The 16,440-nt window shown below is 38.7% G+C and overlaps 1 protein-coding gene across 1 annotated transcript in view; it reads right to left on the bottom strand.

Moving 5' to 3' along the window:
- The window catches only part of PARL (presenilin associated rhomboid like), a 54,401-nt gene that overhangs the window by 34,262 nt on the left and 3,699 nt on the right, over positions 1-16,440 (bottom strand). Inside the window, 5 exon segments of the mRNA XM_027585983.2 lie at positions 6,782-6,830; positions 9,511-9,651; positions 10,319-10,365; positions 10,368-10,436; positions 10,439-10,512. Coding sequence (XP_027441784.2) covers positions 6,782-6,830; positions 9,511-9,651; positions 10,319-10,365; positions 10,368-10,436; positions 10,439-10,512 — 380 coding nt within the window.

Raw genomic sequence — 16,440 nt, forward strand, 5'->3', positions numbered from 1 at the left:
ACTAATGATGTAATGTATGGTGATTAACATAACAATAAAAAATTAAAATCAAATCTGTAAAAATAAAATGGTACAACCACTGTGGAAAACAGTATGGAAATTCCTCAAAAAATTAAAAATAATTTTAATCCAGCAATCTCACTTCTGGGTTTATATCCAAAAGAACTGAAAGCAGGATCTCAGAGATATTTGCACATTCACATTCATAGCAGCACTATTCACAACAGCCAAGAGGTAGAAGCAACTCAAATGTGTCTATCAATGAATGAATGTATGAACAAATGTGGTATATACACACAAAGGAATAAATTATTTAGCCTTAAAAAGGAAATCTTATCACATGCTACAACATGGATGAACCTTGAGGACATTATGCTAAGTGAAATAAGCCAGTCAAAAAAGATAAGTGCTGTCTGATTCCACTTAAATGAAGTATATAGTCAAATTTACAGAAACAAAGTGGCATGGTGGTTACTAGGGGCTGAGGGAGAGTGGAAAAGTCAAAAATGTGCATAGTTTCAGTTTTACAAGACAAAAGAGAATTCTATAGATGTTTCGTAACAATGTAAACATACTTAACACTACTGAACTGTAAACTTAAAAATGGCTAACATGGTACATTTTATGTTTTTACCACAATTTTAAAAAGTTAAACAAGAGTACCATATGACCCAACGTTTCCACTTGAGGTATATATTAGCAAAAGAAATGAAAACGTGTCTACATGAAAATGTATACAAAAAAGTCCACTGCATTATAATAGCCAAAAAATGGAAGTGACTCAAATGTCCATCAACAGATGAGTAAACAAAATGTGATATATCCATATAATGGAATATTATTTGACCATAAAAAATGAAATACTGATACATGCCACAACATAGGTGAACCCTGAAAACATGACACTAAGGCCACATAGGTGATTCCATTTATATGAAATGTCCAGAACAAGCAAATCCATAAAGAAAGAAAATAGATAACAGGCTGCTGAGGGCTGAGGGGAGAAGGGGAATGGGGAGTGACTGTTAACAGGTATGGAGTTTCTTTCTGGGATAAAGAAAATGTTCTAGGATTAGATGAGGATAGTTGCCCAACCCTGTGAATACAACAAAAACCACTGAACTGCATACTTTTAAATGGCAAATTTTAAGATATGTGAATATCTTGATTAAAAGAAATATACACCAATTTAGGAATCACTGCTTGGTTCAGTAATCTCAGTCCATTTTCCTCCTTAGCCCAAGGAAGGTAGTACAACCACTTTTTCTCTTCTTCTGAAAAGGACCCACTATCCCACCTGGAGTCCAGTAGCTAAGTACAGGATCCCCTCTGCTTATGCAGTGGGTCAGCTCATACCTCCACAGCTTCTCTACCTGAAGGAAACTAGACCTGGCCAGTCCAGAACCTGACTAGTATATACATCCATGACAACCAAAGAACTGAGCTCAAGTGGTCCCTACCTCAGGTTCCCTGGGAACCAGAACTATAGGCACAGGGATCATCCTCATACAGGGTTGGCCTTATACAGTGACTACAATTTCTCTTCCTGGGCAGTATCAACAAAACTAGTTAAGGACTGGTCCCACAGCTTCCTGGAATTAAGAGGAAATCCAGAAAGACCACCCACCTTAAATCCTCCAACTGGGATGCAGATAGTTAGAAACTGGTAAGGGTAGATGGAAAGAATGGGGCATATTCACAGTAGACAAAAACCTTTACAAATAAGTTTATAACCTTCCCTGTAGATGAGAATATGTAACCTCCCCTGTGAGCTTTTAGAAAATAAGTTACTTAAATGACTTAAAGGATGTTTAAATTGGTATGCAACTTATTTTAAGACAACCTGACAACATATAAAATTTTAAATGTACATACTCTTTGACCCAGCAAGTCTATTTCCAGTAACTCATGCTAAAAATATGCTTGCAAAAGGGTGCAAATATCTCTATGTAAGGATATTCACTGCAGTATTTATAGAAGACTATAACCAACCTAAATATCTATTAAGAGAAGACTTGCTACATAGTATTCATTGGCATGAACTATTACAATACTATCAAAAAGAATATCCTGAGCCCAGGGTGCTGGTAATTTCTATTTCTTGATCTGGGTGCTAATTACATGGATGTGCTCAGTTTGTGAAAAATGTATATCTGACATGTAACAGACCTACTTGTATTGATACAATGTCCTCTAAAATATTAACAGAATTAAAAAAAAACCAAGGTGCAAAGAAGTATAAATGCCTATAATATAAACACTTCGGAAGAACACACAAGTGTAACTAAAAAGGCAGTGGTTATTATGGAGACAGAAACTGCAGAACTGGAAGTTACAGAGATTTTTCACTTTACATATTCTTTAACACTATTTTAACCTGTTACAATGCACATTTATTCATTTTACAATGACAAAGACTAACCTAAGTAGACAAAAAGGGCTCCCTTTCATCCCTGAGTGCCAGCCTGCTGTCTTGGAACAAGTCACTACAATTTGGGCTGTCAATAAACACCCAGATACCTTCGGTGGGAGCAGGCAGTGTGGTTCACCAGAAAGGCAATTTAGTGGTGATCTGCTATAATAGAAAGTGAAAGGATATAATAAAAAGTATATTATTTAAATTAAGAACTGAGCTTGGGGAAAAAAAAAAGTTTGTTCCCCATCTCCACTCTTTCTAGCTGTGTGAGCTCAGACAAGTTATTTAACCTCTCTGAGCCTCAGTTACCCCATCTGAACAATCAGAATACCACTAGCAGGGCTCTTACAATTAAAATTGATAATAAGGATAATAGTATGTGTGTAAAGGACCTACCCTAGCATTTGAAGCCTAACTGGCACTCAAACATTAGTTTTGTTTTTCTTTACCCAGAAATAACTTGTCTGAAAACTGAGAAGCCAAGAATTTCAAGAAAAACAGCAACAAATTAAAAGGTCAAGATTAGCTAAATCCAGTGTGCAATGCCTCACCAGAAACTTCAGGAACAGGAAAGCAGACCTTAGTCTAGGAGGTATAGCTCAAAATCTTTGAAAGGTATAAGGGGAAAGAAAATTGGAACTAGGGGCACCTGGCAGACTCAGTTGGTAGAGCATGCAACTCTTGATGTCGGGGTCGTGAGTTCAAGCCCCACTTTGAGTGTAGAGACTACTTAAGAATAAAATCTTAAAAAATAAACTTTAGAGGTTGGAGCAAAAGAGGTAAGGCCCTAGGGTGTTGTGGTGACTAACTTTGGAGCTGACAACAGATATGGACTAGTAGAAAAATGGGGCTGTTCTCTTGAGATTTCTCTTCCCATGCTCCTACTTCCTATCCCCTCCTTCAGATGCAGTATTTTAGCAGGTTCCTCTCTCAGCTTTACCTGAATCCCAAAATAGTCAAGTCAGCATTCTGCTGAGCTGACAAAAAACCTGGCAGGTATCTCACAGGCATACCTGAAAGCTATAAAGGTAGGGGAAATGCTCTCCCCTTGGAGGTTGCCTAGGACCTCCAGTGCAGGCTTAAAATCCTTGCAGATCAAGGCAACAGAACAGGAGACTAGCTGAAGTATGAAAGCATCAGGCACAAGTCTAACTTGAAGAATGCTACCAGATGCTCCCACAAATACCAAGTGAACATATAATTTTATTTATATAAATATAAATAAAATAAATATAAAACATTTATTATTTATGAAATAATAACATTTTTTCAAAGCAATGTGAAGTTTGGGGAGGTATTTCTGTGTAATAATTAAGATTAATACCAGGGGAAAAAAAATTCCCAAACCAACCAAAAAGAAAAAAAAAAAAAAAGGATCAAGGCCAGTTCTCTAGTACCTTTGAAAAAGTGATTCCCAGGGACAGCATCTCCTCAGCCTTTAGCAGCACTTAGATAACCTCATAATAAGTATTTAGCATGACTGTTCATGTTTCCATGGTTCAAAGCACTTTACACTCAAGCTGCTAGTTAGATCAAAACATCTGTCCCTACATGCCAAATAACTGATTTGACTAAGAGAAAAGCAAAAGGCTAGGGGAAAGAATTTGGATTTTCAGTGGTCTCCAAATACCAACTTCTATGAATAAGCTATTTACCGGCATGAGAAATGTTTTAAATTCTGATCCCAGGTTTCTTCAATTATTTAATGGCATAAAATCTTTACCATCTTCAAAGAACACTAAGTATCAACTAATTATGAGATACTTTGAAAATATCAAAGGAAATCAAAACTTTGTTATCCTAAGGAAATAATGTTAATTTTGGTTACTTTCAGAAAACAAGCAAACAAACCAAACCCCCCCTGTTAATACCAATGAAAACAGATGTGCTATTATAAAGCTATCTTTGAAGGTATCATACTTATTAAGACCTTACTGACTAATCAATTCTACAGTACAGCAATATACCTTTGAAAGATCTCAATCCTTTGATTCAAGAGCCCATTCAATATTCATTCACTTAACAGATTTTAATCAAGTGCCTTTAGTGTGTGCAAGATACGTGCTAGTTGCTATAACAAAATGAAAACTCTCATTGTCCTCAAGGATGCTACATGTACAATTACATACGGCAGGTTATGTTATAAATTATTAAAAAGTGTTGGCCAGGGCGCCTGGGTGGCTCAGTTGGTTAAGCGACTGCCTTCGGCTCAGGTCATGATCCTGGAGTCCTGGGATCGAGTCCCACATCGGGCTCGCTGCTCAGCGGGGAATCTACTTCTTCCTCTGACCCCCTTCCCTCTCATGCTGTCTCTCAAATAAATAAAATCTTAAAAAAAAAAAAAAAGTGTTGGACACCTGGATGGTTCAGTTGGTTAAGTGTCCAACTCTTGATTTCAGCTCAGGTCATGATCTTGGGGTCCTGGGATCAAGCCCCACGTGGAGGGAGGGGTCCACACTCATCGGGGAGTCTGCTTAAGGATTCTCTCCCTTTCCCTCTGCTCCTCCCTCCGCTCACGCATGCACACTCTCTCTCTAAAGTAAAATTTTTTTTTAAGATTTTATTTATTTATTTGAGAGAGAGAGAGAGAGAAAGAGAGAGCACAAGCAGGGGGAGCGGGAGAGGGAGAAGCAGGCTCCCCACTGAGCAGGGAGCCAGATGCGGGCCTCCCAGGACCCAGGACCCTGGGATCATGACCTGAGCTGAAGGCAGATGTTTAACCAACTGAGCCACCCAGGTGCCCCTAAAATAAATAAAATTTTAAAAATAAAAAATAAATGATTAAAAAGTGCAAGGAGTGGGCACCTGGGTGGCTCAGATGGTTGAGCGTCTGCCTTCGGCTCGGGTCATCATCCCAGAGTCCTGGGATCGAGTCCCGCATCGGGCTCCCTGCTCCTTGGGAGCCTGCTTCTCCCTCTGCCTCTCTCACTCTCTCTGTCTCTCATGAATAAATAAATAAAAATCTTTAAAAAAAAATAAAATAAAATAAAAAATAAAAAATAAAAAGTGCAAGGAGTTCAGAAAAATTAAAGCACTTCTGTTACTGACAAGACCCCCCGACCCACTGAATTCAGGAAACTCCCAGAAGCTTCTGCCTGTCACTTTCATCTTTTAGAAACTAATCTACTGCTGTAACAGGAAAAGAAACATTTGAGGAGGAAGACTGTGCAGATGAATCAGCAAGTGCCTGTTACCTCCGCTTCATTATAATATTAAAATTTATCCTTCTGAATATTCATCCCAAGCCCTGATAAAAGGAGCCTGCTTACCCCTGTTCAAGGAGTCATGGATTTGGAAATAATTCCCCATGGTCTCCTTTTTTTGTACAAATAAAGATAATTGTGAGGGCAACTCCACCTGGTGTAGTCTCTGTCTACAGTTCACCAAGGAACAGACTTACTTTGGTCTGGTAACACTTCCTGCAGGAAGCAATGTCCAAACCATAAGCTTGAAGATCAGTTCAGGTTCCAACAAGGAGACAGAAAAAGTAAACCTTCCAGACAAAGGAAAGAGCCTGAAGGACTCTTAGACATCCTCTTAGGTAGGTAAAGAAAATTAAGAGTACCATTAAGTCTAACCATATTTAAGAAAAAGCAGTATTTTGCTATTATGTCTCTAGAAGATTTTTTTTCCTATCTGCACAACTGTTAAACTTTCAAATCCATTTCCCCAAATTTCTCAAATAACTAAATCCATAAAATATTGTACAAGTGTTACCGTGAAAAGCCAGATTTATCTTTCCATAAAAATTTACAAAGAACAAAAATTAAATTATCATGGTTACATGCATGGCATGCTTACATTTATTTAATAAATGAAGACTTTAAAAACAGCATGGTGCAGGAAAGAGAAAATTAGCTTTAGAATGAGACAGACCTGGGTTCCGAAACTTAGCTCTACTACTTACTAGCAGTGTGACCTTTGCAAAGTTCCTTCTCTGAAAGCCAGTTTCCTTATTGGTAAAAAGGGAGATAACTACCCGGTAAGCAACCCTGTGAGGTAGGGAGAGAATGTGTATAAAGCATTCTGCATAAAGAAGGTACTTAATCAATGTCCCCTTTAATGTCTTTAATAGGGTAAGTAGTAATTACTCATAACCTATTTCACAAGCTAGGATTCTACAACAAAGATTATTTGATCAATCAGTAACATATTAGCTCAAAATGAGAAAAGAAGTGACCCACAGCATCATGTACACCTTTATACCACACTACTTTTTATACTATTACATTAGCCTGAAGGTACAGAGACTGTCTTCTAAACCACTGGTGAGCAGGGTACAAAAGCCATTGACTGTGACATACTGTACCTTTTGGTTTGATTTCTCTTCCCTTGAATGGCTAAAACGTGTAAGCTAACACAAACCTGTCACAGTCCGCTGGCCATCACTTAGGTTATTCCACCACTTGTTAATCTATAACAGAAGGAAAATTGCCTATCACCATCAGGCTAGGAAAATGAAAAACCAGAGAGAAAATGCTTTGTGCATAAAAAGATTCCTCATGTGCAAAAATTACCAATAAATATAATAGATATGTGGCAAAATAGAAACAGAGGTGCTTTACAGTTAGTCTACATTCTCCATACAAAGCCACTGTTTAGCTCTATGACCTCAAATTACTTCTAAACTTCAGTTTTCTGATATATAAAACGGAGACAATAGATACCTAGCAATATTGTGAGAAATATTAATAACAAAACACCGAGCACACTATCAGATATACACAGGTATCAAGCTTAAGTGATTTATTTACCAAGGTCCAATCTAGTCTTAAAATTCTAACCAAAAATATTTTCTAAAACTATCTTTTAAGGTATAATAATAATTTGAGGTTCAGAAAAACAGAGAATCCGAATCTTTCAGAGACGCACACTGAAATATGCCTAGGATTTGCTTTACAGTAATCAGTGGCAGGGAAGGAAAGGAAACAAAGGGGACTAAATGAAACAAAGTTGGCCTTGTGTCAATAATTATTGAAGGTGGATGACAGGGGTTCATTATACTTTTCTCTTTAGTTTTGTTTGAAATTTTTCCATGTTTAAAGTTTTTTTTTTTTTTTAAAGATTTTATTTATTTGACAGAGAGCGCACAAGGGCAGGAACACAAGAAGGGGGAGCGGGAGAGGGAGACGCAGGCTTCCCGCTGAGCAGGGAGCCCGATGTGGGGGTCGATCCCAGGACTCTGGGATCATGACCTGAGCCGAAGGCAGATGCTTAACGACTGAGCTACCCAGGTACCCTCCATAACTAAAGTTTTAAAATAAAAAGGTGCCTGGGTGGCTCAGTTGGTTGAGCAACTGCCTTCGGCTCAGGTCATGATCCTGGAGTCCCGGGACCGAGTCCCACACCGGGCTCCCTGCTGAGCGGGGAGTCTGCTTCTCCTTCTGACACTCCCCCCTCTCATGCTCTATCTCATTCTCTCTCTCAAATAAATAAATATTAAAAAAATAAAATAAAAAATATATTCTAACTATGATATTGAACCACACTCTGAATACTAATAAAGAAATCCAATGTTAAAAACAAAGTTATATATCCATATACAATCATTCCATTTTTATATTTCTAATTTGTGTATGAGCTTTCAGACCTTACTCCCCACATATGTAGCAGTATGGCAGGGGTTTCCAGGGCTTTCACTTCCCATGTTATATTTATATATTATTTTAATTTTCTTTAACGGGCATGGATTTTGTATTTCATAACCTATCATTTAACTATAAACCAATCCATCTTTGGATAAAGATTATGTCTATCGCTTATGTCACTTTTCACCATTCTAAAGAACCATTTGGACCATCAAAACTTTATAATATAGGGCACCTGGGTGGCTCAGTTGATTAAGTGTCCAACTCTTGGTTTCAGCTCAGGTCAGGTCTCAAGGCGGTGAGAGTGAGCCCCACATCAGGCTCCACGGGCGAATCTGCTTGAGATTCTCTGCCTCTCCCTCTCCATCTGCCCTCCCCTGCTCAAGCACGTGCATGCACTCGCGTGCTCTCTCTCATTCAAGCTCTCTCTCTCAAATAAAATCTCCAAAAAAATACTTTATAATATAGACAAGCTAGAAACCTGTAGCTTTCCAAGGAATCCAGGATTATGGGACAGGTCAGGGTCACTATCTTCTCCAACATGTCGTTCTGAATAAATCACTGCTGGCTATTGTAGCTTTCACCTGCAAATGATCACACCCACTGTCCTTCGGACACAAAGCCTCTCTAAAACAGGTAAGGTTCAGGCTTCTTGCATATGTCTATGGGGAAGCAAAGAACGAATACTTCTTTGTACCTCGAAGAGCCTTGAATTATCGTTGGGAGAAAATTAAGAGGACATCAACCTTCTCTCAAGTGGAGAGGCATGTGTCATCAAAAAACAAAACAACAACAAACTGAAAAACAAAAAACAAAGGTGCTTGAAAACCAAATGAACCACATATTAACTTAGGGCCTCAGTGCTCAGTTAAGTATTGTCAAGTGAAATAAATATGTTTTATCTTAAAGGCAGTATTTGGAAAAAAAAAAAAATCAGTTAAGAAGAAATTGAAAGAGGGTCACCAACTTGCATGTGAAAAAATGAAAAGCTCTAAAAGTTCTATATTTGCAACTTTTTCTTGCATCCTCATCCCCTGAGCAGTTAGAAATATTCCACAGTGGGTACTTATCGGAGGTATATAAACATCATGTCAGAGAAGCTTTTTACAATCCACATATCTCTACACCTAAGGCATAGGTGCTTTGAAAAACTGCCTGTGATTCTACTACGTACTCTAAGATACTCCAGCAAGGTAATGCAAAACAGGAGCCCTTAAATTTTAGTAGGGCTTAGAGAGACCCCAACACATTAATTTTCAGCAACTATCCACAGTGATTTTTGACACATGTGGAGAGAGGGACAAGCTTCTTCGAACACCATCAAGTACAGTATTGCCAGACATACAAAGCACTGATACTCACTGCAATGAGATGACTCTAAAGAAGATTAAGTTCAGTAACTTCATATCTACTGATCTAAATGTTATCAATCACTAATATTTCACAAATGACCAGACTTCAAAACTTGTGATCAACTAGAACAAAGAAAGCCATGTTTATCTTTACCTCCTTTCTGAAGTCTCCTTCCTTTTGTGGTCTTATGCTATCCAGCCAATCAGCTTTTATACCATCAAAATAACTCTGGACCCTGGATTTCAGTGATTCATACTGCCAAATAGCAGCTGATCCAAATGCACAGCCTGTAAACTATATAAAATTAATATATCACAAAATAAATTCAAAAGAGGAAGAGATCAACACATAGTTCCAAGGACAGTATTTCATTGTCATTGCTTCTTACAAAACCAAGAGAAGAAACAGGAACATCTGGCATAGTGAAACCTTAGTAGGTGAAAAGAATATTTAACGGTTTATTAACTTTACTGTACCCTGGGGCCTGTTTACAGCTAGAAATTTTCAAATAAAATTCAAAATATCACATGAAATGTTATCCCAAGTAAGAGGCCCATAAGTTTCTTCTCCAGGGGCATACATAAGTGAACCAGATTGTAATAGCAATTATTAGAGGCACCTGGGTAGCTCCATAGGTTAAGCTTCTCATTCTCGATTTCCACTCAGATCATGACCTCAGGGTCGTGAGACCAAACCCTGTGACTGGCTCCATGCTGGGTGTGGAGGCTACTTAAGATTCTCTCCCTCCACCCCTCCCCCACCTCGCGCAAGTGCATTTGCACTCTAAAAAATAATAATAGCAATTATTAAATTCATGTTCTCCTGCCATCTTTCATGACCCCAGATACCCAGATCCTTTAAATCCCCCTCCACGTGTCCTTAAGGAGCCCAAATAACAAATAATATTTCACCACTTACAGCAGCAGCAAGGTAGGGAACTCCTAGTAACATAAGCACTTACCCCAACAGTAAAAAACAAGGGCTTTACAAGGTCCCTTATAGGATAGGAGAAGGATAAAAGACTGTTTCTTCTACAGGAGGAATCAAAGCACTTCTCTTGTATGCTTCACCACTTGTTCTGTGTCTGATCTTCGAGGTTCAACCTTCCTGGGTGCTTTTCTGAATCCACATTTTTGCTGAATAAAAAAGTTAAACCTTTAAGGGGAAAATAAGAGATTAGCAACAGCTGCATCTTGCAAACATCAACCTCCATGAGCCTCACTCTTTGGCCTGCATCATCAACATCTCAGTTTATTCTCACCCTGTAGCCCCAAAGAAGCCAACATGCCTACTCCCAGCTAGGATTCTAAGTCAAACTTAGAACTGTGCCCTTCTAGAGAAGGGGACAGGGGCACACAAACTACGGCAACTTTAAAGGGAACTTGTTTGGGCTGTTAACTGTGTATCAATCAGCAAGATCATTTGTATCCCTCCTCCAGACACAGTGTGCAGTCTGGTAAAAAGCTGGAGAACTTTTTTTTTTTTTAAGATTTTATTTATCCGACAGTGAGAGACACAGCGAGAGAGGGAACACAAGCAGGGGGAGTAGGAGAGGGAGAAGCAGGCTTCCCGCGGGAAGCCCGATGCGGGGCTCGATCCCAGGACCCTGGGATCATGACCTGAGCTGAAGGCAGACGCTTAATGACTGAGTCAACCAGGCGCTCCCCCCCCCAAAAAGCCGGAGAACTTTAAGTTGTCAGTTTGAACTTGCATAGACTGGCTTTGTTATTTTGTTTGAAGTCTGGTCCATTTCCAGAACAAACATTTAAATGTAAGTATTATCAAACATTTAAATGTATTATCCTCAAAGTCACTCCAAATTCAAATTGTTTTTTTTTTTTTTATAGAAGTACTGTCATTCTAAGTTGATGCATTTTTCCTACTTCTCCCATTTATTTCACTCAGTTCTGGGGACACCCACCAAATGTTTTGTAAAGGGTTTTGTTGCTTTGAGCCCTCATAGCTGGACCTTAAAACATTTGACACTACTGATCACACTTAGCAGCCCTACCTAGTTCCTGTAAAATTGCATTCCCTAGTCTTCAAATTCACTTTCCTGATGGCTTCTCCTCTTTTCACCCATCCCTTAGTGATAGATATGCTGAAAGGCTCCAATAGTTCCTTTACATGCTCTCCATTCAAACTCAACCCATATAAATTCATGAATTTTCTTTTGTAAAATTTCCCCTAAACTGACAAAGCAGCGGCCCTTTCCTGTTCTCATCGTATTCTAAACATAACATCCTCCTAAACTCAAAGCTCCTTGAAGCAGAAATCAGACAGGTCCCCAACACTTGGGCTGAATAAAAGAATAATTGTGTTTTTGTGGCCTGTATGACTTCTAAGTAAATGATTCAAATATATTTCTTTAGTCCTAACCTCAATCTTCTGGTCTTGTATTTCCAACTATATACTGATATTTCCATTTGGATAGGCTCTCAAATACTTTAAAACCAATATATTCAAAAGGAAACTCCTCCTCTACAAACAGCTCTATTTCCTGACTTCCTCAGTCTTTCAGAGGGACCACAGTTTCTCAATCACTGAGGTTAAAAATCTAGATGTCATTTTGTTGTTCTCTCCTTTACTCTTACCATCCAATTAAAAAACCAACTCTGTCAAATAAAAATTTTTTTTCATTCCTAGTCCCTCACTTCATGCCTGGATCACAGCTTACATAACTCCACACATTTTAACATGTTGCATGTTGTTCTTATATCAGTTTTCCTCAAACATTCACTAGTTCCTCAAATGCCTTCTCAGAGGGCCAAAAATCTCTCCCAAATTCCCATACAACTCAGCTCATCCCTTCTGATCTGGAATACCCTACTTTTTCCTAACATACCTCATTGCTTCCAGTATTGCCCCCACTCCCAATTCATCCTCCACATTTTATTAAACAGAAATGAAGTATCATTCCCTGCTTTAAAGCCCACAATAATTTTCATCCTCCCATCAACTCAGCAGTACTACTCCCTTGTTCTGGTACACCCTTTGTTAATACTCTTGTGCCCCCTGAGAATTCAATTCATTTCTCTCCTCCTCCAGGAAGCCTTCATTAACCAGGGTGGGTGCCTCCTTTGTACTCCTAGAGTCCCAAAGCATCCTACATAGACCTTTTTACTTAAGTTATTGCCTGTACCACAACTGGACAATTACTTTTGTATTCACTATATCTCTATCACCAAGCCCAGCCCCTAATAAAGAAAAGGTCAATAATTATCTTTTAGAAAAAGAAGGGGGTCAAGAATGATTGTTAGTTCTATTTTGAATACTGAAAGGAAGGTGGTACTATTCACCAGGACAAGGGAAATCAGAGGCACCAAAACAGGAAATTAGAAGATAAGACATGAAGAATTCCATCTTGGGCAGTGTTTCAAATGCTTGTGGTCATGGCAGCTCTATTTTAATAGCTAAAAAACCAGAACTTCAATTCCTGTCAAAAGGGGAAAAGACAAACTGTGGTATATTCACACAATGGAGTACTACTCAGCAAAAAAAGAACTACTGCTCATACATCATGGATGAAGCTCAAAAACACTGTTGAGCAAAACAATGTTTATCTTTAGGTGGTGGTTCCACAGGTGCATACATTCATCAGAATCCATGGCTATACACTTAATACTTACACAAAATAAAGTATTGTTAGCATTTGTAGGATACCCAGGTGGTGTCTAGTAGGCATCAGGAAAAAAACTGAAACTCAGAAAAATAGCATAGTGACTATTATTACTATTACTTGCCTAGTATGCTCTTTCTTCAACACTAAGTCCACTCCACAGTTCAACTCTCAGAAGTCACATGGTGAGGATGGGTGATGGCAATAAAGTAATTTGCCTTGAAACTTTAATAATCCATAATTTATACTTCCAAATAAGTCTATTCCTTTCAAAGGACTCTATTTGAAAAGTGATGCACTTATTCAAACAAAGCCAATGTTCCTTTGAATGACTGAACTTCCTTCACAGCCCTATTACCAGTCTTATGAATATCCTTTGGCAAATACACTTAAACAGCTAATCCAAATCTGTATCTATTTCTTTTCTCTTGCCTTTTTCTGCAGAGGCTAGAAAAGTATCTTCACTTTTCCAGCCTCCTTTATAGCACAGGGTGGCCATATTACAGAGTTCTGACAAAATGAGAGACAAGAATTTTTATGTACCTGTCGGAAAGATTTGCTTATCTATAAAAAATGGACATATCAGCAATGTCATAACCCCTCTTTTTTTTTTTTGCCTTGAATAAGGAATGTAATGCCTAGATTTCAGGCAGTCATCCTGAATGCCAAGAGAAAGGCCAAGGGATTCAAATACTAACCTTGATATTTTTGAGCTACCGAGCAAAGACAGTAGCCACTTACCTCCATCATCTTATGCTAACTATCCCCCCTCATTTAAACAGTAAATTTACTTACAGCCAAATGTATTAATAACTGATAACAACTTTAAAGTGGCAAATGTTAATCCTTTGCAACTGGATTTAATTTTTATTAAACAATTCAAAGTAACATAGAGGTAGGTTAGTAAATAAAGTAACATCACCACTTTGGGCCAAAAAACAAAGGTATGACACAAAAGTAACATGAATACGTCCCTTTATTTTTTTAAGATTTTATTCATTTGTCAGAGAGAGAGTGAGGAAAGACAGAGCATGAGCACACAAGCAGGGGGAGCAGCAGAAGCAGACTCCCCACTGAGCAGAACCCTGGGATCATGACCCATGCCGAAGGCAGATGTTTAACCACTGAGCCACCCAGGTGTCCAGAATCTTCCCTTTAAAGACCACAGTTTGTAACTAAGTGTTGTTTTCTGGCTTTTTTCTTATTAGACCAAGAAATGTGAAGGATGAGACCATATTGCCAACAGTGTTAATAATGGAAGACAAGTATTCAATCAGTTCTAATGAAATACTACTTCTACAGTTCATCAACTCATTTAAAATGCTTTAAGTGCAATGTTTGAAAAGGAACATAAACACACCAGCAGTTTGGGAATCTAAACCTGAAGCAAAGCCAGACCTTTTGCCTAGGATAATATTTACCTTAGAAAGAAATGTGGGGCCAAGGACACTGAGAATATATTACACAAGTTGGCCCCAGGGTTAAGGTCAGAGGCAGAATACATAAAGTATACATACAAAAAAATATATATACGTATTGGGAATTACATTTGGACACACAGAACTTGTTTGATAGAACTAAGTACAATGTATTGGCTCACTGAACACCGATTCCTATTAGCTAGCACACATTCATATGCTGCAGGGGCTGCAAAGCTAAAAACTGCATTTCCTAGGTATCCTTTCAGTCAGTGTTACAATGGTTCAATACCGGAAGTCAGAACTAAGTTTAGTAAGAAGGCAAGACATAATGCATCAATTTTCAAGTGAAAATAATGGTGAAGGCAACATAGTTCTTACTTTGGTCAGCAGATCCTGATCTGGCAGAAGCTTCCCCAGTTGTCTCATTATTGCATAACAAACCACCCCAAAACTTAACTGTCCTGAGACCATAATTATTTCTCAAGACTTTATAAGTTAGCACCCTCAACTGGGCAGTCCTTCTGGTCTTACCTAGGGTCACTCACATAGCCAGTCATTTGAGCGCTCAACTGGAGCTGGGCAGTCGAAGCTGACTTCACTCCCATATCGGGAGCCTGGCCATCTCCTACCGAATGGTCTCAGTAATCAACAGACTAGCAGGGGCTTCCATCATGGCAGTGGGAGTAGTATTCTTCCCAGAGGGAAAAAGGTGAAAGCTGCAAATCCTCTCAAGGCTCAGACTCTGGACCTTGTACATTATTTCTGTCACATGCTACTGATGAAAGCAAATCACAAGACCAACCCAGCTCAGGGAAATCGGTAACTCTGGATGAGAGGAGCTGTGAATTATTGTGGCCATGTATTTTAATCTACCATATCGCTTGCAGCAAAGACCGTTATGACCATGAAAGCTTAGTCTTAGAACAGTAATTCTCAATCCTGGTTTCTGAAGAGTAGCAGAACATGACACCCCCAAACATGCCACTTTGCCATAAGGACTGTCTTGGGCTGAGGGCAAATGAAAAGCAGATATAATTAAAACTCTCTGCCCTGCCCCCATTTGCCTAAAAGCAGGATATAAATTTGCGAAGGTATACCTACTATCCTCTACCAGGAAAAATAGAATCATGAGACAACTCTAGACCATTATGTGCTCAGAGAAGGCACCAGAAAAATCTATTAACTAGCCCTTATATCCATTAGCTCCCTCATATATTGCCTCCCCAGTTTGCTGCCCTAGAAACAAAGTCCTTTTCCTTTCTCGCCATTGCTCTAAAACTTTGCTGTTCTTTTGTTAAAATGCAATATAAGCCCAAATTCTAACCATCCTTTGTGTTATTCACCAGTGAGTACTGCCATGTGTATGTGCAATGCACATGTTCAATAAGCTTGTTTTTTCTCTTGCTAATCCATCTTTTCTCAGTCTAACTTATAGGGCCCCAGCCAACGAACCTAAGATTCGTAGAGGGAAAACAGCTTTTCTTCCCTCTACTACACATTGGAAGTGCCTATTGAGCTCTTAAAAATTCTGTTCTATGGTTCCACTTCATACTAATTAAGAGTCTCCAGAGGTGGGACGAAGGCATCACTATTTTTTTAAAGAGCTACCCAGGTGATTTTCTTACTCAGCCAGGGTTGACCTACCACAGGTTTGGGAAAAACTTTAGTATACATACAAATCACCTGGGAATCTTGTTAATATTCTAAATCATTAAGTCTGGGGCAGGGAAAATATGAGATTCTGCATTTCTAAACAAGCTCAGAAATTGACAAATTTCTGCCTGCAGGGTGGATCTGGCCTGCCAGCTAAGAATGGTTTTTGAATTTTTAAAGAGTTATTTAAAGTAAAAGAAATGAGTATGTGACAGAGACCATATGTGGCCCTGTCATTTTCTATCTGGCCTTTCACAAAATAAATTTGCCACTCCTGTCGTAGATGATGCCTAAACTACTAGTTCACAAACCACTTTCAAAAGCAAGGAGCTAGAACCGAATCCCTAACAAAATTTCTACTTAAATCAGAATGGTTATCTAGAGGGTAAT

The sequence above is a fragment of the Zalophus californianus genome, chromosome 1, assembly GCF_009762305.2.
Source record: "Zalophus californianus isolate mZalCal1 chromosome 1, mZalCal1.pri.v2, whole genome shotgun sequence".
Taxonomy (NCBI): Eukaryota; Metazoa; Chordata; class Mammalia; order Carnivora; family Otariidae; genus Zalophus; species Zalophus californianus.